The sequence below is a fragment of the Argiope bruennichi genome, chromosome 1 (assembly GCF_947563725.1).
Source record: "Argiope bruennichi chromosome 1, qqArgBrue1.1, whole genome shotgun sequence".
Classification (NCBI taxonomy): Eukaryota; Metazoa; Arthropoda; class Arachnida; order Araneae; family Araneidae; genus Argiope; species Argiope bruennichi.
This window is the reverse complement of record NC_079151.1, coordinates 84,563,425-84,585,465: the sequence shown is the minus strand read 5'-3', so window position 1 is coordinate 84,585,465 and position 22,041 is coordinate 84,563,425. Positions and strand designations below refer to the sequence as shown.

Below are 22,041 nucleotides of genomic sequence, written 5' to 3'. Positions count from 1 at the left end.
AACTACAAACATTAAAAAACATCAATTTATTATGAAATAGAAAAATCATAACAAAATGAAACATAATATAAGCATGTGCAAAATTGGTCAACATTGTTTAAAATTTATATCTGACTTAAAATCTTTTTATATGAAATGTATATTTTTATGAAACAAGCATGAAAAAAATTTGGCATTTTTTGTTGGAAATCAATAATTACACGTCCAACTTAAAGAATTATTCATGATTTAAAACACATCTCATTTATTGTAGTTAATATAATTAAATATTGCTTATTGGACATATAATTATTACAAAAATGTTCATCAATCATTTCAAAGTAAAAATAGAATAATTCCAATCACTTAAGTAGCATAAGAAAAATATATGTAGTCATGATTAACAAAAATTCATTTTTAATTATAATTATTTATAAAAGATAATTAAAAGCATAGACCATTCTGGACAAAGTAATTCAAATAAAGAAACGATCTTTTTTAAAGCAATAATTTGCCCTGAAAACATTTGTTCTAAAAAAATACCAACTAAAACAAAATATAAATGCTATTTTTTTTTTCTTTCACCCCCTTGAAAAATTTAAAATTGTCAGTGACAGTGAAATATAACTGATTGCTTCTTAATATTTTGATCAAACGGGAAAAGTTACCTTGCAATAAATTATCTGAATTCATTTATTTTACACACACAAAAAAAAAAAAAAAACAAATATAATATTTTTATAGGAATTCAGAAGAAGAGCAATTTTTTTATATAATTTAAGAATGCATTCGTTTCTGAAATAGATATAAAAGCATAAGTACAAAAATTTCCCAAAGAGCTATAGCCTTGAAAAATCTGTAATATTATAATATACAAAATTCAGATGTTCAATAAAGTTAAAAAAGTATGTAACAAAAGAATAATAAAAGGAAAATGGTTTTAATAGCAGAAAAACTTAGTAAATGCTTTGGAATTAAAAGTAAAAAAAAAAAAAAAAAAAGAAATTGGCTAATTTACAGATTTCTTTCAGCATAATAATTTTCCTTACTATATTAATATTTTAAGCAAATCAAACGTTTATATCATCTAAACAAGAATATAAATATTTAAAAAATTAGATTAAAAATTTCTTTTATATATATGACTTACAATTTTGCTAGAATTATTATGAGCTGAAGACAAATTTACTATTCATGAACAACTAATCCATTTTTCTAGGATAGTTGTGAACAATCAGCGATTGGTTAATTTTTTTATTAACCTCCAATGCAATTTAATAGCTCTAACTGACACACTTTTAAAATCACTTATTCTATATATTTTGATTTATTATCACTGACCATAATAAGATTGAATTTAAAAGTATTCTTTCAAACATCATTAAAAAAACATTAACTATGGTGCTAAAATTTCTGTGATAAATAGTATTAAATAATCTTACTTTCATTTGGAGATAGATTAGGATGAAGATGAATGTTAATAGCTTCATTTGATTACTTTTTTTTCTTCAAGCTTTAAATCAGCAGGAACACATATATTACATAGTTCCCACAGTTTTAAATGTAAAAATGAATATAAATTTTTTCAGATAAAGCATAAATCAAATGAAAAAGATAAGATTCTAAATCTATCAAAAGTGCTCTACATGATACGAAGAATACTATCAAAAGAGACAAAGCTGAAACATACAAATGCAATTTTTATTACAGATGGGTTGTGCGCATCCAATGTAACACAAATGATGAAAGCATAAATGATAAAATTTGATGCAATTTCAAACACTACCATCTTAATGGTATAACAAATCAGTGAGATTTTCTATTACCAATATGAAATGGTTTTAACAATTTGTATGATATATCCATGATACAAGCACAAATTATGCAAATGGAGGATGGCACAGTTCCTAAACGTTTTCTCTTGGAGATTAATATGGCTACATAATGACTAAATCAGCAACTGTTTTGAACAGTGTGAAATTATCACAATTATATTTTATTAAGCATGATATAAATACAAAACGAATGACAATGCAATGAATACTCAATTTATATAATGGTTATGATAGGAGGTAAACATATCCAATTAATGAAAATAACAATAAGACATAGAATATGTTTTCTGTAGTATAAGCCTTCCTTAACTTATGATTGAATTCTGTTCTGATTAGTTTTGGCTCTTGCGCCATAAAAATCCAATATCCATCCATCCATCCTGTTCTGATTAGTAGTTCTAAGGCAAATGTTGCCATATGATGGATTAAAATTTTTCAAAATTCTTTTCATTTTAATGGGTTATAAAAAATGACACATTCAACAAACAAAGAAAAAATTAAATCTGTGTTTACATATAATATCGATGTAATGCAAATAAAATTAGTCTGAAATTATGTTTTACTTTGAAATTTATTTTCTTTTAACAGTAGATGATTGAAGGTAAAAAAATATATATGCAATAATGTAATTATGAAATTAACAATTTATTAACACTATTAAAGATAATTTTTATATACCATTAATGAAATTTGTCACTATGATTTCCCAGTATTTCATATGCAATCATTAGTTTTTGAAATAATCATTAGTTTGGAATCTTAATTGTATTATCAAAGTGAATTATTATTTCTTTTAGAAGTTGAAATAAAAGTGAATGTGTCACTAAAATAATAGCGACTTCACTGTAAAACATATTCTATGTTAAAAATTCAACATGGATGTGCAAAACTATTGAAAATGAGATTCACTGTATATGTATAGTGATTAAAAAATAAATGCAAGTAAAATGACATATACAACATCAATCAACACAACACACATGGATCACATATTAGCCAAGAAGGCTAGTAAAAGAAGTTAATATTGGACACAAAAACATAACAGTTAAATAGTAATCACTGTTGTTGTCACAGAACAGCTCTGATCATCCATTTGAGATAAGATCTACAAGTAGAAAAACATATAATCTTATTTATTTAAAATAAAACTAAAACATTGTATTAAAAAAACGTTTAAAAAAAGACACTAATGATTTCAAGAAATTATTAGTATATTTTTGAAAATCAACAAAAGAACAATATCGTTTTTAAGTCTTAAACATTTCAGAAAATTAATTCCATTACAAACTTTTCATTCCATTTTGTCTTTTAATTAAAAAAATATATTGTTTTGGTTGTTGCTGTTGCAATAAAATGTTGGCTTTCTGGTCCATATTGGCAATCTGTTAATTTTAAAAAAAATATTACAAAGATTTTTATTTCAGATTTTGTTCAATGTATATTTCCTATAGAAGCTAGAAATGAACTTTAGAAAACTAAACTGTTTTCATTCAACATGAATAACTGAATTGGAAACTCGATTATCATATTTTCACACCTTATAAAATGAAGACAAAAATTTGTTCAAAAAGAAAAAAATCACTGCTATTAAATAATTAGCAACAGTTTATTAATAAAAAATATGAGCCAGAATAAAGTTGATTACAATATTATTTTCAATTTTGATCAATGAATAAGCATGAGATTTCAAATTCCAGTTTATTTAAGTAATTAAAAAAAAACTGCAGTATGCTAATTATAAATTATGTTGAATGACTTACTTGTCTCACAATGGATTTTATAAATTCTTTTCTATATCCAAGATCGAAATTTGGATATGCATCAAATACCTAATAAAAATAAAATGAAAAAGAAAAGATTTATTTCATACTATGATAAATTCTTTGTTGAATTAAAAATATATTTCACAGTAAATATAATTAATTAAAAAAGATATATAAATATATATTTTTCATTACAATAGCAAAATAAATGCCTTTCATTGCAATAAAATTTATAAAATTTTCAATACAAACCAAAAATTTATCTCAAATATATACTGTTAAGAAAATGGTGTTTAGTACAAAAAACATGCATTTTATAAAGAATAAGAGCTAAGAATACTGAAAGTAACTATTGAATAAGAATTGATATATATAACTTTCATGTAGCTGCATCATTCTTTGCCCATTTTAATTTTTTACATTTTGTTTCGCTTGATTACAATTTGATATTATTAAAAAGTTGATTATTATTCGTTTTATTAATTACAATTAATATTTATTTTTATAATATAACATTCTGAAGTGTCAAAACACTTGTTTTAGAAAATTTGAAAAAATATAAAAATTAAAAATATGCATAAAAAATAAGGAAAAACATTTGCACAAATGCATGCCTAAAATTCTGATAATAGTGAATAGAATTATTCATTACATGTAATTAATTTTTCAAAATAGAAAAAAATATATTCTTAAGGGAAATCCAATGAATTGTTACTTCACAACTCCTATTATTCAAATGTAAACAATATATTTTAATTCTCAATTTAAAATTAGATGAAAAGGAAACAATTGCATTATATAAAGGTTGTAAAGTATTCAATATTTTAAATACAGGGTGTGTTTTTTTAAACTGACAGTACTGAGAGACGTCTGTAGCTTGTATCATCAGCCACAAAGCCATCAAATTTTGAAGAGGGACTATTGACAACATGGGAAAAAGGAATCCACGAAAAAAAAATTTAACTCCAAAAGTTGCTGATAGGAAAAAATGTGGCGCTTTACACTTTAAGGCAGCTAAAATTTTGCATAAAACATGGGGAAAAATTGCAAATAGCAAAATTCCGATTACGTTGTCAACACCAGCGCCAGTATCTTGAGTTAAAAAAAAGAAGCGGGCCTGGAAAATCATTTCAAGTATCAGTTGATTTGTAAAATGCGTCTGACTTAGCACAGCGTGCATTACATGTGAAACTCTTTTATCTTAATCAATCCAATACAGGGGCCGCTCTTCATGAATTTAGAAGTCGAAACAATTTACATAAAGGACCTCTATCAATTAATGCAGTGAAAGCAATGATTAAAAAATTTGGGAGAAAAAAAAAAGGTTCTCTCGCAACTTGGCCTGGTAGAGGACGGAAACCAGTATTGGAGGATACGATCACAGATGTTGCGATTGCAATTGTTGAAAGAAATCAGAACGAGCACTGCTGGTAATAACAGCACAAGTGGAGTTGTCCAACAACTAGATGTTAGTGCTTGAACAGTATGGAAAGTTTTATGAAAAATTCTTTATTTTTATCCATATAAAATTAGCCTTTTGCATGAATTAAATCCTACAGATTATGATCTTCAATTAACCTTTGCTTTGATATTTCTTGCCAGAATGGTGGTTGACGAGGCTTGGCCTTGAACAATTACAAAAAGTTATTTTTTAGCACATTCATGAAAAAATTAATTCTTTGTTATTCATTTAGCTTTTTAAAATTTTATAATGCAGTTAAAATTTAAAGTTAAAATTTAGATCAAAACTGCCACATTCCCCCATCGGCAACTTTTCGAACTAAAATTTTTTTTTGTAAATTCCTTTTTCCAATATTGTTAATAGTCCAAATACTAAATTTGGTGTCTTTCAGGCTGATAGTTCAAGCTATAGAGGTCTCTCAGAACCGTCAGTTTAAAAAAAAATCATCCTGTATATTTACAATGTAGCTTTAAGCTATTTTAAACAAAAAAATTAATTGAAATATATATTACTTATAACTTATATATATTAATAAATAATTAATATATATAAATATGCAAATTAATTAATGAATATGATACTGATTATCTTACATATCTTCAAAATATAATTAAAAAAAATACTACCTACAAAAGATTATTGGAAAAATGTTTTATATTTTAGAAACAAGGCATCTTACTTTTCTAATAACAGTTTTCATAGTTATATCTTCAAGTTTGGACTCTTTAACAATCTTTGTGACAAGAGCTCTTAACTGGTCATCCTAAAAAATAAAATTTCAATTTTAATATTTGAAAACATATAGAATTCACAAAATCTTTCTAAAAAACATAAATGCTTACATTTGGATGACCAATCATTTTAGATAAAGGTTTATCATCTTCATCATCACTATCAACATATGGCATTCGTGCTGGAGTAATTGATACTAAAAAGAAGGAAAAAAAGAAGAAAAATTTAACAAAATTAATACTAATATAAAAAGACAGAATAAACCAATCTCCTTTCATCCTGAGGCTTGTAAAAATAAAGGAATTTCAACCTCTAAAAAGACCTGGGTAACAATATTTTTATCATAAAATATCAGCACAGAAGTTTCAATAATTGGCAATGAATTTTTCTGCCTAATTCAATGTTTTATTCATTAATTATGTTACTCAGAAATTCTCTTGTAAAATACATTACTCATAATTATTCTTACTTCATAAATAAAAAGTTTAATGCTTTCTAAAAGAACTTTAATTTTAGCTTTATAGTTATTGAATGCAGAGACTTATTGGATAAAAACATGCCAAAAATACATCAGAATAAATAAACTTTTTGAATTTCAAACATAAAGGTTTTATTTCCTCATTAACTAAGAACTGAAACAGAGCAGTTACAAGGTAAAAAAGCATCCTTTTCGATCAATTAATTTTAAAAAGTAAAATTTCCTAAAAAACAGTCATGACGAATATGTTCTACTTATCCAAATAGCAATCTTCTTAATATCAAATGTGAGATAAATAAAAAAATAAATAAAAACTGAATGATAGATTTAGAAATTCGAGTTTATTTTCAAAAATTTAAAAGGGAAGATTTTCCACTAATTTTTATAATTGATTAACCTCTAAATAATTAATAAGCTACCAAAAGTATAGTATGCTTTTGATTTTAATCTCCAGTAATGAAACGGTTAGTTCTGGAGACAATCTTCAATTGAATATTTACATAGTATATTGAAGAGTTTGACCCATTAATATTCATATTGTTAAAAACACAACAAATATAGCCTCAAATGTTCTGCCCATGCAATAAGTTTTTAAATCAGTTGAAAAACAATTTTTAATATTATATTTGTATTCAATTTTTAAAAAATATATAATTTAAGAAAGTGTAAAGAAAATTAAATGTTCTAAGGATAACAAAAATCCATTAAAAATGGTGCACTAAGTTTCTGAAAGGTAGAAAATGAAAAAGATAAGACTTTAATTTAATGGCGATTTATGGAAAAATAGAGTAGATTGATGCCTAAAAATGATACATTAAGGATGTAAAATAGTGAACGATCACAGAAATTTCTGCCATGTGTGGTAGTATAAGTTTTAGAGAAAAATTTTGAAATAACGGAAGACAGAGATGCTTGAATGCCCACCACTGAGTATTATATTATATATATATATATGTAATGATATTTCAAACTCTAATTTCAATTTAATTAATTTCCAAAGTTTTATCTTAATCTAGTCCATAGTAACTTCATTCTAAAATATTCTCTTATTTCGTGATCCAATTCCACTTTCTCTACTTAATTAATTCAAGAGAAGCTTTGTAAAATTGCTGAACCGGCTAAAAGCTTAACTTTCCCACACTCTGTGTGAAGGGCTACAAAAATGTCTAATGAGCACATTTTTCTTTAAAAGATCCCTGTGTTTCCCTTACCTCGTTGATGTGTGTAGCAAAAATCCCTATCAAAATCTCATTGTACATTAGTACTGTAAAGAAATATTTTCCTTATCCATATCTCAGGTTATATAAGACCAGGGATAAAATGTTCAAGAGCTTTTTTCCTCACTTCTTTCTGTATTGTTCAGTGTTGTGTGTGTTGCTCGTCGCTCCGGCTTATAAATAATGTGTGTTTCTCCACGATGAAATAAAACGACTTCACGAAATTGAGTCTCTTCACTGCTTGTCACACCTGTATTCTGCTTCACATAAAATAATGCTTACATATATATACTTCTTTACAAAATATTTAATACTGCCTTAAAAACAAAATTAATAAAATTATTCAGAAATTAAAACTGTTTTCAAACAATTGATATTTTAAAACATGCATATCTCTAAAGAAAATGTTTTACTATGAAATGTTACATAGATTTAAAATATTTTCTGGAAAGATTATCTGTATAAATTTTTTATAAATAAATTCTTAAACAGTTGAAGAAATTTTAATGATAAATAGAAATAGGGCAACAAAAATTTTAACGAAAAAAGAATACATTATTTACCACTGCTTTTCACTTTTGATAATGGTTCATCAGTTTCATTTTTTTCTTCTTTCATATCTGTACTCTTAGGTAAAGGTAATATTTGAATATCATTTGACTGCAAAAAGAATGAATATAAAATAATTCAACACTTTTCCCATTTGATATAAATCAAAGTTATAAAAAAATTACTAAAATTTTATTAAATGATATCTTAGAGAAAAAAGACTAGCAATTCAATATAAAAGTGGACAGCATTAAAAATGTTAAATACCAAGGAAGCTGTTATTTTCTTGAATTCTGGAGTTGATATCACATTAGACTCTACGGTACTAGTTGCAGTACAACTGCTGACAACTGAAACAAATTTGTTAACTTTCATTACATAATAATATCAAATAATAATGATAGATAGAAAGAAAGAAAATATTTAAAAATACAGAAACGAATTACAATTTAAAGTTGCATTTTTTATAGATTTTATACATTTATTCAGGAACTATATAAAAATTATATATGTTAAAAATTATTAGAAAATGAATAATATAAAATATTTTAGTTATGATTAATTTCTTAAATATGTTTGCTAGAAAAAAGTTATTTCCAGATTAATAGAGAAATTGAATGAAATAAAAACAAACCATTTTTACTACTGTTGACAGAATGTGCTGGCTTATCTTTATCATTAGCCAAAGTTTTCACTTCAGATATCACAATTTCTGGAAGAATATCATTGAGCTGTAGTAGGAGGGAAAGAGTAATTACTAAAACATTAAATGTTTAACAATTCTGTACTGTGAGCGATAAAAATGTATATGAACAGAAAAAAGTTATTTCAGCATACAAAGAATGCAATTCATATACTTAGATAGATATAAAAATATGATGTTTAATAATGAAAAAAAGAAAAAGAATTATATTGCAATTTTGAGATCAATTATCAATAAAACAAATAATTAAATCATAAAAAAGAAATATCTAAAATTTTTTTATACTAATCCAAGCTAATTTACCAAAACTATGAATTTCATATGTTCAGCTTAATGCTAATAAATAAATCATTTCTACCTGTGGAGTTTTGCTAGTGCTAGTTGCTTTCTTCTTCACAACAGGTGAACGTCTAGAAATAGGTGCAGAAGAAATAGTAGGCATAATGGTGCTACCTGTTAAGGGGGGAAAAAAAAAAAAAAGATTTAAATTGGGGGAAAAAAATTGGTAATGTTTTAGTGATGCCATATTTATTGATAAAAAAGATCATAATAAATTTCTTGTTTAGTAATTAACTACTTTTAAATAATTCATGTAATAAAAAGTACAAATATATAATCATAAATACAGAAACATAAAAGAGTAAAATGAATAAAGTATATTTCTACTTCATGCATAAACTACATCAACAAGTAAAATAATAATAAACATAGAATAAAATGTGATAATTTAGGGAAATGATGTAAAAAAATCAAAAAGTAAGAACAACAAAAAATAGCACTACAATAAAAGGAAAAATTTCTTTTCTTTCTTTCTTTTTTTTTTTTTTTTTTTTTTTTTTTTTAAGTTGGGATAATGATTTTTTGTAACATTCATCAGTCCAACTATTGTAGTGGAAGCAATGCCAAAACTTTATAAAGGATAAATAAAATTTATTAAATAAAGAATTCCTTATTACAGGATTATAAGAAAAAAAGAAAAACTTACTGTTAAGTAAAGCTGATGGTTTAAGAAGAAACTTCAAAATTGCATCAATCAGACTATCTTTTGATTCATCAACTATGTATTGTGAAACGCAAAGGACAGTTGCAACAGTTTTCAAGTCATCTAGACTCATTCTAACAAAAGTAAAATATTAATAAATGAAAAAAAAAAAAACATTAAAAATATATACTGTGCATTGAAGTATATTAACACAGTTATTTCATACTTTTCTTTAAGCAATAATTTTGATGATCAATATTATACATTTAAGAAATATCGTACATATATTGTTTATTTCTTATTTAATTCACATCAAAATTTTAATGATGCACATAATACGATTTTTGAATATTTATAAATAACTTACTGTTCCATAAGATTTCGACGACATTGGTATTCTGTAGAAGATTCATCAAAAGGATAACCAGAAAATTCTAATATATTTCTACGAATATTGTTTTGCTGAAAAACAATTACAATAAATAAAAATAGACCAAAAAAATTGACAACGAAAATTTAAATGAATTTTTAATCAAATATAAATAGCTACACCATAAAATAGTCCTTCTTCATAGGAATAATGTTAATAAAGCAAAGAAATCTTTTAAAATTGAAAATTATGATTACAGTTCTATATACAAAATATGATTATGTCTAAAGTGAACCTCAAAACTATATATATATAAAAAGAAAAGCAACTTATTTTTCAACATTTATAAATTGCAAATATCTTAGATTATTACAGTAAATAACAAAATATTAATATAGCTAAAATTATCAATAATTTAATACTAAAATAAAAGCTATAATACTCACAGCACTAGTTGTGAGATACAATATCATGTGGACATCATTTAATTTAGCAGCTGGGGTACTGATCACCTGGTAGTGAACTGAATAAACAAGCAAAATACATTAAGAAAAGGGTCATAGAGATAACCAAAAATTCTTATATAATATAGTTATCTTATTCTTATATAATATAGTTTTTTCAGTGGAAACATTTATAGAAGTATGTACAATATTGCAGCTTAACTTGAAGTCCATTCAATAAATATGCAATTAATAATATTTAATCAGAGATAACTAACTAAAATGGGAAATAATAATTTTTATCAAAAGAATGAATAATGAAAATATAATAAAAACCAAACAGTAAACACTACTTTTGAAATTTTTATATTAAAAAAAATCCAATATTCCATTTATATATCTGTTAAAACTATTTTAATTGTTTTTAAAAAGTGAAAATAGGTAATTTTTTAAGAAGTTGCTTATTTTCTCTATATTATATAGATTTTTTCCCCCTTAGAAACAATTTGTTACAATAATTTGCCTTTTCATTACATATTTATTTCTAATCATTACAATGAGAAAAGTTAACAGTTATGTGCACATGTAACAAATAACACCAATTTTGCATGTCCCAAACAACCTAATAAAACACTATTGGTCAAATAAGGGATAAATTATGTTATTGTTGCTTATGCACTTGTTATAGACAAGCCCGCTGACAAAGTCAGTGATTTAAGCCAACTTTGTGCAGTAGCTTCTGAGGATAAAGGTCCCTAAGCAACTGAGGGCAGAAGTTTGACTTCTAGATCATATGAAGATGACACTCACACACTTGCTTGCACAACCTCTTTTTTACAGGGGGGTGGGGGCTCTTTCACACACCTCACAGATAGAACACAAGGGGGAAGAACAACCATGCCTGAACCGGGATGCCCAGATCACATGGAAAACGCACTACCCCTTGGCCAGGACGCCAGTGGGATAAATTATAACAATCAAATGGTGTAATCAATTTATTTAAATGTCAATAACATAAAACGGCAGAGATTTCAATTCAATATATTGTTAAATGCATTAATTAAACATTTATCAAAATCAAATTTAACTAAAATATATGCATGTTGGAGGATCCAGAGAATGCATTTTTTCCATAAGCAAAATTACTTTAAAAAGCTGAGCATTTTGATACTCACCAATTAAGTTGATAGATTTATAACTACTAAATATTTATTAAATGAAGAATGGAAAAAGCAGAAGATTAATCCATCTCCCCTGAGAGACATTTATTTAATCCTTTGATATGTACGCACATAAATTTTCTGATTTTTTTTTTTTAAATTATGCAATTAGTTTACATGAATAGGGTCTAAGTAGGGGTCATTGGAATATCATCACACATATACAACATATTCTACTGATAAATAATTCATATTTTTAATTTCTTCTGAAACATAATTATTCATTATTTATTTATGAAAATATTAAAACATACATAATACATAATAAACATACATAAAAACTTACACAATTTTATAACTTGAAAAAAATTCAATAACCAATAATCCTCAAATAAATCTAGTGCCTCAGAAATGGCAAATTTTTTGCGATGCATTTAGATTTTAAATGTAATCAACATCTATACTTCAAACTAAGAAGAAATGTAAGTTTTAATTAACTATTTAAAAACTAAGAAAATTTTACTATATTAAAAAAATATATTTTAACATCCTTGGAATATGACTGATTGCTAATACAAAAAGAACACAAACAAAAAGAAAATATTTCAACCACACTAATTGTATAAACCTTACCTTGTAAACAAATTCCTCACTGCTTCACCAAAACAAATAAAAAAAACACACCATAAATTATGACCCACTTATAACCAAATCAATGGAAGGAAGAACAGAAGAAAAAGAACTATTTCACTAATTCATTCCAAGTGATAAAGAATCTAATGCCATAAACACAAGGTGTTATTAGTCAAACCACCAAAAAAAGTTCTTTCACTATTTGATTTGAAAAAAAAAAAAAATGTGTTATGTTACAAACAGCCTACATACAACAACACAACCGAGTATTAGATATAATATTTAGAAAGTGGTGATTTCCATGGCATTCCACCACACATTAAAGATTTCTGAAAGTTCAGGATGAGATGCAAATTCTTGCATCATGAAGTTTGGTGGAACATAAGAAACATGTAACCAATTAAGAATGGAAAACCAAAATTTTGCTGCTAAGTTTATCCATGATAAAAATGGAATTTAAATTATTAAATACAAAGCAATTATAAAATAATACACCAACTTTGAAAAGGAAGATTCATGAAATGCATGTGCACAAAACTATGAGGTGGTTTCCCACTTGCTGTAATTAGTATAGTTTAAAAAGTAATCTGTTTCTATACTTTTTTCAGATAGCCAAATAGAAAAATTTGAAATTTCCAGGTCATTCACTGAGTTGATTTTTTTCGCAGATAAAAATGCTTCCTGAATCTGTAGTGTAATTTTTTTTTTTTTTTTTTTGGGGGGGGGGGGGGACCAAGAAAATTAGAACTTTTATGAAGATATATTTTTATTAAGGTATTAACTAAAGAGCAATGTTTTATTTTTTGGGTACACGCAATGCATACTGCACAGTTTTAACCTATTCATTTAAAAGCAAATTTTTCTATTTCTCAAAACAGAACTAACAGGCCATTTATTTGATTCACATGATCAAATGCAAGTATAAAATCTGTCAAAAAAAATAAAAAAAATTATTAATTTTTCGCAAAACATATTTCTTTATGAATTGTTTTAAAAAATATCTGCATCTCCCATTGGAAATTATAATTTTAAAAGCTTTTTTCACATGCCTTAATTATACATTTTCTCTTTTTATTTATAACATGCAAAGATAAGTATTTTCCTCATATGTATGTATATTTCTAGGCGGATGGATTTTTATTTAAACATTTTTTAAAGGTAAAAAAAAAAAAAAAAAAAAAGTAAATGAAGAGAGAAAAATTATTTCTCTTTTTAAAAAGAAAAACTAAAGTAAACAGACTACCAACTAAGAAATATGACTTGTAAAAGGAAAAAAAGAAAAACCCAAACATTATTTAGCAACTTTATATGAAATCTAAATTAAATCACAACTTACTGTTTGAGAAATTTTTAAGCTTAACACCAAGATACTCATTTTCAACTGAGAAGTCATTTTCCAAACTTGGAGATCCTAAAGTTAAAGAGTATGCATTAATTAATTTTATTTCAAATCTGAAGCAAAACCAATTGTAAATAAGAAAATCTGTCTTACCTTCATCTTGTATATGTATGTCGGGAAATATTTCAATTTCTTCCAATTCATCAGACTGTAACTATAGTATTAAAAAAAAGTTTTAGAGGCAGTTTCATTCATTTTTTATGATGCTTTTTAAGCACTATAGGGAATTTATAAAGTGTTGGCACTTTATTAAAATTTAGGTGAAATTTTAATATTAAAATATCTGAATTTCTTATAGAAGGAGATGTTTGAGAAATACCAATTAAAAGCAAAATTTTTGTACATATTAATCATAATTCTGTACAAATTGTTTGCAGTTCTAACTTGAAATATTGATTAACAGTTTTTAAAGAAACAGAACCTTATGTATTTAAAAAAAAAAATTTTTTTAATGTAGAAATTGTAGAATAAAAAAAAATCATAATTTTATCCTCAGTTTGGTTGAAATTCCTCTAAAAAAATTATTTTATAAAAATTAATGATTCTAAATCTTTGGGACTAATAATGTAACTTTATAATAAATAAATAAATACTGGAATTATAATATTTGCAAGTAAAGTAAGAAAATTCTATTATGCATGTTAACTAATATCTAAAGATTCCCTTGTAAACAACATTTGCATTTTAAAGGATAAAACTGTTAAACTATTTTGCATAACTATAAATAATGTTAAATTACAACATCAATCGAGACAAATTAACAGTTTTGCTATTGACAGAAAGCTGGAGAGCATTAGAAACAGTTAGGATTCCCAGATTATGTTTTCATACCTCAGGTAAGGAGGTGTTTAGGAGGTCAGGTACTTTAGGTGTTTTGGCTGAATCAAATGTGAAAGTGATTTCATCAGTAAAATGGGGTGGAACTGCAAAGAATAAGAAAGATATATATAAACATTTGAAGGTGATATAATAATTTATTTAATTTTACTCAAAAATAAAATATTACTAAATTTAAACAGTTTGGTATTTTTATTGATAATAAGTACTAATTATGTAACTCCATAAAGAAACTTTTACAGAAAATTTGTATTGTTAAGGAAAAGAAACTCAGATTAGAAATATCAGAAATTATGCTTAATAAATGAAAAGAAACACAAAAGATCAAATTAAATTTTACAAATAAATATTTCTAAACACTAACAGAAAAGTTATGTATATGATTAAATATTAAATATATCTGTATCTTGGGTTTCATTTTTAAAATAAAAAACGCACAAACCCCTTTTTTTCATGACTGAAATTCGAGGTGCAGCCAAGAAATCTATAATTCCTTCTGTCAAAAGCTGCCTTGATCTATGCCAAGTTGGAAGACATAATACTTTGCAAATCAACTTAACCTGCTCCATGGGAAGGCTAAAGCAATGCATTAATAAGATAAAAGTTAATTTTGATTTAATACATTAAGAATTTCACACATATAAGTTTTAGAACAAGTAAAATATATTTTAAAGATCATATGTATTATATGAATATGATTAACTGAGATGAAAATAAATTAATAATACCTATTTTTATTTTGATACAAAGATTTCCCATCTTGTGTCAAAATACAAAGCATTAAAAATCTCAAATGTGAATGAAAACAACATAATATTTTTATATAAGAAACAGAATTAATAAAGAATTTGTATATTGAAAAATTATAATCATGAGAGACTGTAGAGTAGAAAATGCAAAGAAATGAAGACATAAATAAATGGAATTTTTTAGTACTTAATATTATTTATGATACTGCAATTATTTCCTTACATGCAGATTAAGAGAAAATAAATGTTTCAATAATAAGAAAAATCCATCCTAAATTTTCCCAATCTTCACTTTACTTTTCTCAAATCAAAATACAACTTTCACTGAACAAAAATCTAGCATGTTCTTGGCTTGAATAATTCTAATATATGGACATCACACTGGCTTTTAACAAAAAGATTGAACTTTATAAAATAATGACACTATGCATCAAGAAGTAAAAAAAGTATGATTAATTGAACAGTAAAATAAACAAAGTAATAAAAAAATATGATAGAAATATATTAATTGATTTTAAATATCATACATAAAATAAATTTAATTGATCTCAAAAATGATAATCAAAAATTCAATTTTGATAATGCTTAAATCTGCATTTCTATGGAAATATGTCACCTCTAAATATAATATCTCATAGGAAAATCAGAACAAGATTTTAAAAATAAGCTTCTTATAATGTAATGAATAAATGGCAATAAAAAATTCTATACAATATGACTTTAATATACTTACACAGATAAGATTCTCATTCTATATACATGGTTATTAGAACTAGGATGACATTTTAAACCACTGAACTCTAAAATATTTCTTTTCATATTGAGTCTCTGCAACAAAGTGCATATTTAAAAAAAATGTGAACACAATTAAGATAAATACTCACTATTTCAAATTACTACAAATTTATACATATATATTCATGAAAATTTATACATAATAAAATTAATAAATAAAACATTATGCAATTATGAATGAATTAATTTAATAAAATTAACATTCATTCTGAAGTTATAGAAAGCTATGGGAGAAATCCCATAATTCTACATTGTGATGAAATGAAGAGGACAATATTTGATAAGGCATATTCTTTCCCTCTAACCCATATATCAATAGATAACAAATGAAATTTAAAAAAAAAAAAACTTAAATAGGAAAGGCTGACTGTGCTTTATATCATAGTTATAAAAATTCAATAACCATCTTTAATTCATACTCATAGAAGTAATAAATGTAATTAAATGTTTCATCTTTATCATACTTAATATACTGTTTATTATATCATATAAATGGAATTTGCAAATACTGAATGTCCTATTTTTAAAGAATAAAATTTTGTAAAAATGGAGAACAAATTTCATAACATTGTATTAGACCCTTCAAACAACTAATTATTCTGAACTAATAATTTTAATCTTTGAGCAATTAGATAGGAATGAACTGCATTCTGTGACAAATTATCCAAGGAATATTATTTAAAGATTACTTAACAGTTTTTTATAGAAACAGTATTAATGAACATGAATGCATAACAAGTTGGAGCCCAAACTACAATTAAAAAAACAACAACTGCTGCTTGGAGAATTAAAATAATAGAACTGTAATGAAAAAACACATTTGAGAACAACTGAAAAATATATACTCCATATGAGTCGTTTATTTTGAAAATGGGGCAAGTCCATTTTTTGTTATTGCTAGATATTTAAAGGTTTGTATTTCAATAAATTTAAAAATACTGGTAAGTATAAATAGATATATTTTTTTTTGTATTTTGTGGAACCAGATAATGTAAGTTTATAATCCAATAGTGTTTACAGTGCTGGCTAAAAAAATAAAGAGTTCCATTATAACTAAATTGACTTGTCTCACTTTCAAAATTAAAGAATTATTGCAATCATTCATTTAATTGGGAAATAATATTTCAGTTGCATCAGCCTTTTTTTAAGAATAAAAACAAAATACTATTCAAATTTTTATAAATATTTATTTATTTGATAAAAAGGGAAACAAAACCAAGAATATTCTAATAGAAAATATAACATAACAACAAACAATTCAGTTTTATTAAGAATTTCAATGAAATTATATATTTCAGTTTATACGTAGGTATAATCAATTTGAATTTTATTCAAATTGATTATACATACGTATCACTTAAAAAAAAAATTCATGATGAACGGGAGATATAAATGGTAATAAATCCATCATATCCTTGTATTTTTTTCAGATGTAATAAATCTCCTTTTTTTTTCTTACATAAAAGACAATTTTATATTACTGAAATTACTTAGAATTATTTACCTTCCTCGTTGTGTTGACAAATCGATAATTTTAAATAAAAAATCTCGTTCTATCGAAATTTTTTTGAACATTTTGTATGGTAAATCTGTATTCTCTTGTAAATCTGATCCAGCAAATAGTTAATCAATTCACGGCTTCTCCATTGGTATTTTTTTTAAACCACTTTTTCCAGAGGTTGGGTTGAAAATAAATTTCCATGTTTAATTTCATGTAATAATAATTTATTACGCTTTCGACAATTTTGTATTATTTTATAGTAATCCTGGGGAATATGCAAGGAACTGGTTTCTGGAATGAATAGTTACTGGATAGTTCCACTCCAAAATCATGATCGTTCGGTAGAAATGAATGTCCTGACAATAAAAATTTGTGATCAATGATATTTATTTCGTTGTCACTGGACTGAATAATTGGTGATGGAAGCAAACATTATTACACACAAAATTAAGACATACTTTTTATTATTTATTAAATACTGTACAACCAGTTCCATCGATTTTCAATATCAAAAATAGATAAATAGAAACACCCTAGATTTCAGACATGATGTCAAACGGTCACATTTCCTTCACCATAGAGCAACCAGAGCTAAATTTTGCCATAATATATTCGGTCAAATATAATTTCATATCAAAGATGGACTTGCACCACTTTCAAAATAAACAGATTTTCAATACTGTTAAGAGCTAAAACTTCCATCTCCAAAATACTAGAATCTAAATATTTTTTTACTAAAATTTTTTACTCATAAAAAGATTATAACAAGTTTTATCTATAACTACCATTATCTCAATTTTTTTTAAAAATGGACTTGCCCCACTTTCAAAATAAACGGCTCATATATATGAGCAAATTGATTTTTATAATTAAAATCACCAACCTCATCAACATTCAAGTATAAAAGACGATGAAGCAATTCGATGAAATTATCAGATGATGCTTGGATATTTGATGCAACTTTAAGAGAAAAAAAAATAATTGATTACATATTAATACAATAAAATTTCCTAAAAGAAATAAAATTGAAATATAAAATTTATTAAGTATACGATGCATTTCTGCTGTTTGATTTTTCCCTCTTATTTCCAGGTTTTACACAAAATTTCCTTTTTTTTTCTCTTATATATTGCATAATAATTTCTTAATAGTATGTGAAAAATAGTGTTCTATTTTTTCTTACTAAAATTATTGAAAAATAAAAAAAAATAATTTAGAAAACAAAACAAAAAATAATTTTAAATCATTAGGTTTCAAAATAAACATCATTTTTGTAAACATTTTAACAATTTTTACAAAATATACAATATGCTAGAAGATGCATATTTATCCAGATAGGCTTTTCTCAGAACCGATTATGCAAATTTATTCATGAAAGATGTAATACAAAATCCCATACATATTGGCAAATTACTTAAGAATGAAATAATCTATTACCTTTAAGCATAATCTTCCCTATTTATACTGTTTACTAGCACTCAATTCAAAACTGAATAACAATACTACTAATAGAAAAATTACCATTATTACAAAATAAAAAATAGCTACAAGAAAATACTGACAGTAATAATATGCACTTTTCAAGGAAAAGGCGATATTGCAACAAAAAATATATATATATTATTTGATGACAGCAAATTACATGAAATCTTAATCTGCTAACTATAGTAAAAAATTACCAACATATGGGTTATTTACACCTACAGAATGATTCGCCAATTTGTATTGAATGAAGAAAAATGAAAATTTGCTTTTTGTCAATATTTTTATTGCATAAAAAAACTCATAAAAAATTTACTTTTATTAAAATATTAAAAAGGATGGAGTGAATGAATTATATAATTTGTTAAGTTTCATATACTCTCTGTTCTCAGATACAGGAAAACTTCTGTGCAAATATCCGTTTACACAGAAGTTGCACAGAAGAAGTGCTATTACTATTGATTTTACCTTAGTAGAGATGAATGATAGGGAGGTTTACTTTCTATTTAAATTTATGGCAACTTTTGATTATCAATGGAATTAGAAAAAGTAGCAATTGCGGATAAACCGCAAAAATGAATTAACTAATGAAGAATCAATACAAAAGTTTCGAAATAAAACAGTTTGCTTAAAATGCATTTGAAATAAAATAGGAATATATATATATATATATATATATATATATATATATATATATATATACTTAAAATGCATTTGATGGAACAAAAGAGAAGCCTAACAAAGAAATACACAAATGCTACAATATTATTCATTAATCAAAAATTAATAGACCTAAGTTACTGAAACAACCAATATATCAAATTGTAAAGTATTACATTTTTTAATATTATTTTGAGAAGACTGACAAATACTGAAATCTGAACTATATTTACCATTAACAAAATTCTTTTCATTTTTATGCTTCACTTTTTTGCTCATTTTCTTTTTATTTCATTTTATTTTTAAGTTCCTTCTATTGCAATTTAAATATTTTTAAATTTCAAAATAAATTCTACTATTATTTCAGTTCCTACAAAAATACGTTTTAAAAGGTCATTTTTAAGAAGCGCCAAAAGAAATTATACAAAACATTTTGTCAACAGTACCATATCGTAAGAAAATATTTTTATAATGAGAACAAATAATTATTTTATCATGAGAAACTGTATTGCGGGAACATTCATTAACAATAATTTAAATCAAATAAACCTATGTCAAATATTGAACTTTTAGTTGGAATTGATATTAAAGAGGTTGAACAGTTGCAATTAATATTAGAGTATGAATATATTAATCTTACAACAGACGAATTCTATTTTAGCATGCATCAATAAAACCTATATTCTTCTGTCAATCTTAAATGCTTTAAAAATTTATAATATTATTTAAATTTCTCAAACATATTTTTCTTGCAATTCAAAAATTCAAATTGGTATTACCATCTATATGTAAATTATTTGTTTATACCATTATAAATTTTATATATATTAATAAAGTACCACTTATAATATGAATATATATTTTAATATATTATATTATATATATATATATAAATAAAAACTGCTGAACACTAATATTTAAAAATGTAATTTAATAAAATTATTCAAGATTACACCATTACTTGCTCTAATGTACTTTAATTTTACACCATTTCCCTCAGAAAAAAACGCAGGTTTCTTCCAAGGAATATTATTTATATCACCACCTAGAAAGAAAAAATTCATTTGTTTAAAACAAATTTTTAAATTATAATAACTAATTAAAATTAATTAGATTCTGCAACCAATGACTAAAGATGAATCCTTTTTAATAAAATATCCTTAAAAATTAAATAGCAATTAAAATAGCCATTATAAGTAAAAATTAGAAAATAAAGTCCCTTAAAAAAAAAAAAAAGGTTCTGCACTACATTTTACAATTCTCTGAATTACATAATCACCTATGAAAAAAAATTTAAAATATTTTTAAAAAAAAGCTAGTTTAAAAAAAAGTACCATAATTTCCAGAGTCCACTGCATCTTCCTGTGAAATGTTGCAAATATCTTGAATAGCTTCCTAGAAAAAAAAGAAGATATTAGCAGCTACTTAAATATTATAAAAGGTATAATAACACTAAAATCTAATTTTACAACTTTTTCCTCTCTAGTAATTAAAATGTTTTTCTTAATTTGAGATGAGATTATAGTAACAGGAAGTGAAATAAATACTCTGATCAAATTCTGCCACCATAATTTTAATCTGAAAATTTTTTATGGCCTTTATGTTTGTGAAAATAAAGATTACCATGTATTTATTTATTACAAGATTATTATTAACAAGATTAAATTCGAAGTAAGTTTAACTTTTCTAAAATTTCGAATGCAATTAAAAAACATAAAAATTCTTATAAAATCTCAAGAGGAAATGGAAGGACAATAAGAGAAATTCTAATAAAATTCGTATTCTATTACCCTTATTCTAATCTATTATCAAAGAGGTATTTCCAAGAGCACTGAAGAATGCTGCATCCCACTTTAATTAAAATAATTGCTTATGGTAATTATGAATTATATGAAAAGTGGAAATAAACAGAAGAAAAATATGTACAAAGTAAAATATTGACTATAAATACATTTTTTGTAATTTAAAAAAATAATAAATTTTTTAAAGTGTGTAGTTATCTTTGCATATATATATATTGCAAATATATATTTGCATATATATTTGTATATCTTGTAGTTATATACATTGCATATATCTATGCATATGCAATGTAATAAAATATGCAAACATATTCTATTACATTTCATATACTATGTTTGAAATGAAAAAACTAGAAATCATGAAATTATTATAATTTGAAAAATAATCACCAAAATGTGAACTAATTAATAGAAAGTAGAATTTCAGATAATGCTTAAAGTTATATTTTGAATTTAAAAAAAGTACTTTAATATAGAGCCGGAGATTTTTGCATTAAAGTAAACTGAGAT

The 22,041-nt window shown here is 24.6% G+C and overlaps 1 protein-coding gene across 1 annotated transcript in view; it reads right to left on the bottom strand.

Annotated features, from left to right (window-relative positions):
• Nucleotides 1-225: 225 nt before the first annotated feature.
• The window catches only part of LOC129975954 (uncharacterized), a 37,240-nt gene continuing 15,424 nt past the window's right edge, over nucleotides 226-22,041 (bottom strand). Inside the window, exons 9-27 of the mRNA XM_056089264.1 lie at nucleotides 21,064-21,124; nucleotides 20,691-20,774; nucleotides 18,471-18,547; nucleotides 16,025-16,119; nucleotides 14,985-15,118; nucleotides 14,537-14,628; nucleotides 13,799-13,859; nucleotides 13,643-13,717; nucleotides 10,517-10,593; nucleotides 10,068-10,162; nucleotides 9,704-9,834; nucleotides 9,077-9,171; nucleotides 8,650-8,746; nucleotides 8,283-8,365; nucleotides 8,030-8,126; nucleotides 5,882-5,967; nucleotides 5,719-5,802; nucleotides 3,575-3,643; nucleotides 226-2,919 (exon numbers count right to left, since the gene is read on the bottom strand). Coding sequence (XP_055945239.1) covers nucleotides 2,860-2,919; nucleotides 3,575-3,643; nucleotides 5,719-5,802; nucleotides 5,882-5,967; nucleotides 8,030-8,126; nucleotides 8,283-8,365; nucleotides 8,650-8,746; nucleotides 9,077-9,171; nucleotides 9,704-9,834; nucleotides 10,068-10,162; nucleotides 10,517-10,593; nucleotides 13,643-13,717; nucleotides 13,799-13,859; nucleotides 14,537-14,628; nucleotides 14,985-15,118; nucleotides 16,025-16,119; nucleotides 18,471-18,547; nucleotides 20,691-20,774; nucleotides 21,064-21,124 — 1,653 coding nt within the window. The 3' untranslated portion in view covers nucleotides 226-2,859. The remainder of the gene's footprint in view (nucleotides 2,920-3,574; nucleotides 3,644-5,718; nucleotides 5,803-5,881; nucleotides 5,968-8,029; nucleotides 8,127-8,282; nucleotides 8,366-8,649; nucleotides 8,747-9,076; nucleotides 9,172-9,703; nucleotides 9,835-10,067; nucleotides 10,163-10,516; nucleotides 10,594-13,642; nucleotides 13,718-13,798; nucleotides 13,860-14,536; nucleotides 14,629-14,984; nucleotides 15,119-16,024; nucleotides 16,120-18,470; nucleotides 18,548-20,690; nucleotides 20,775-21,063; nucleotides 21,125-22,041) is intronic.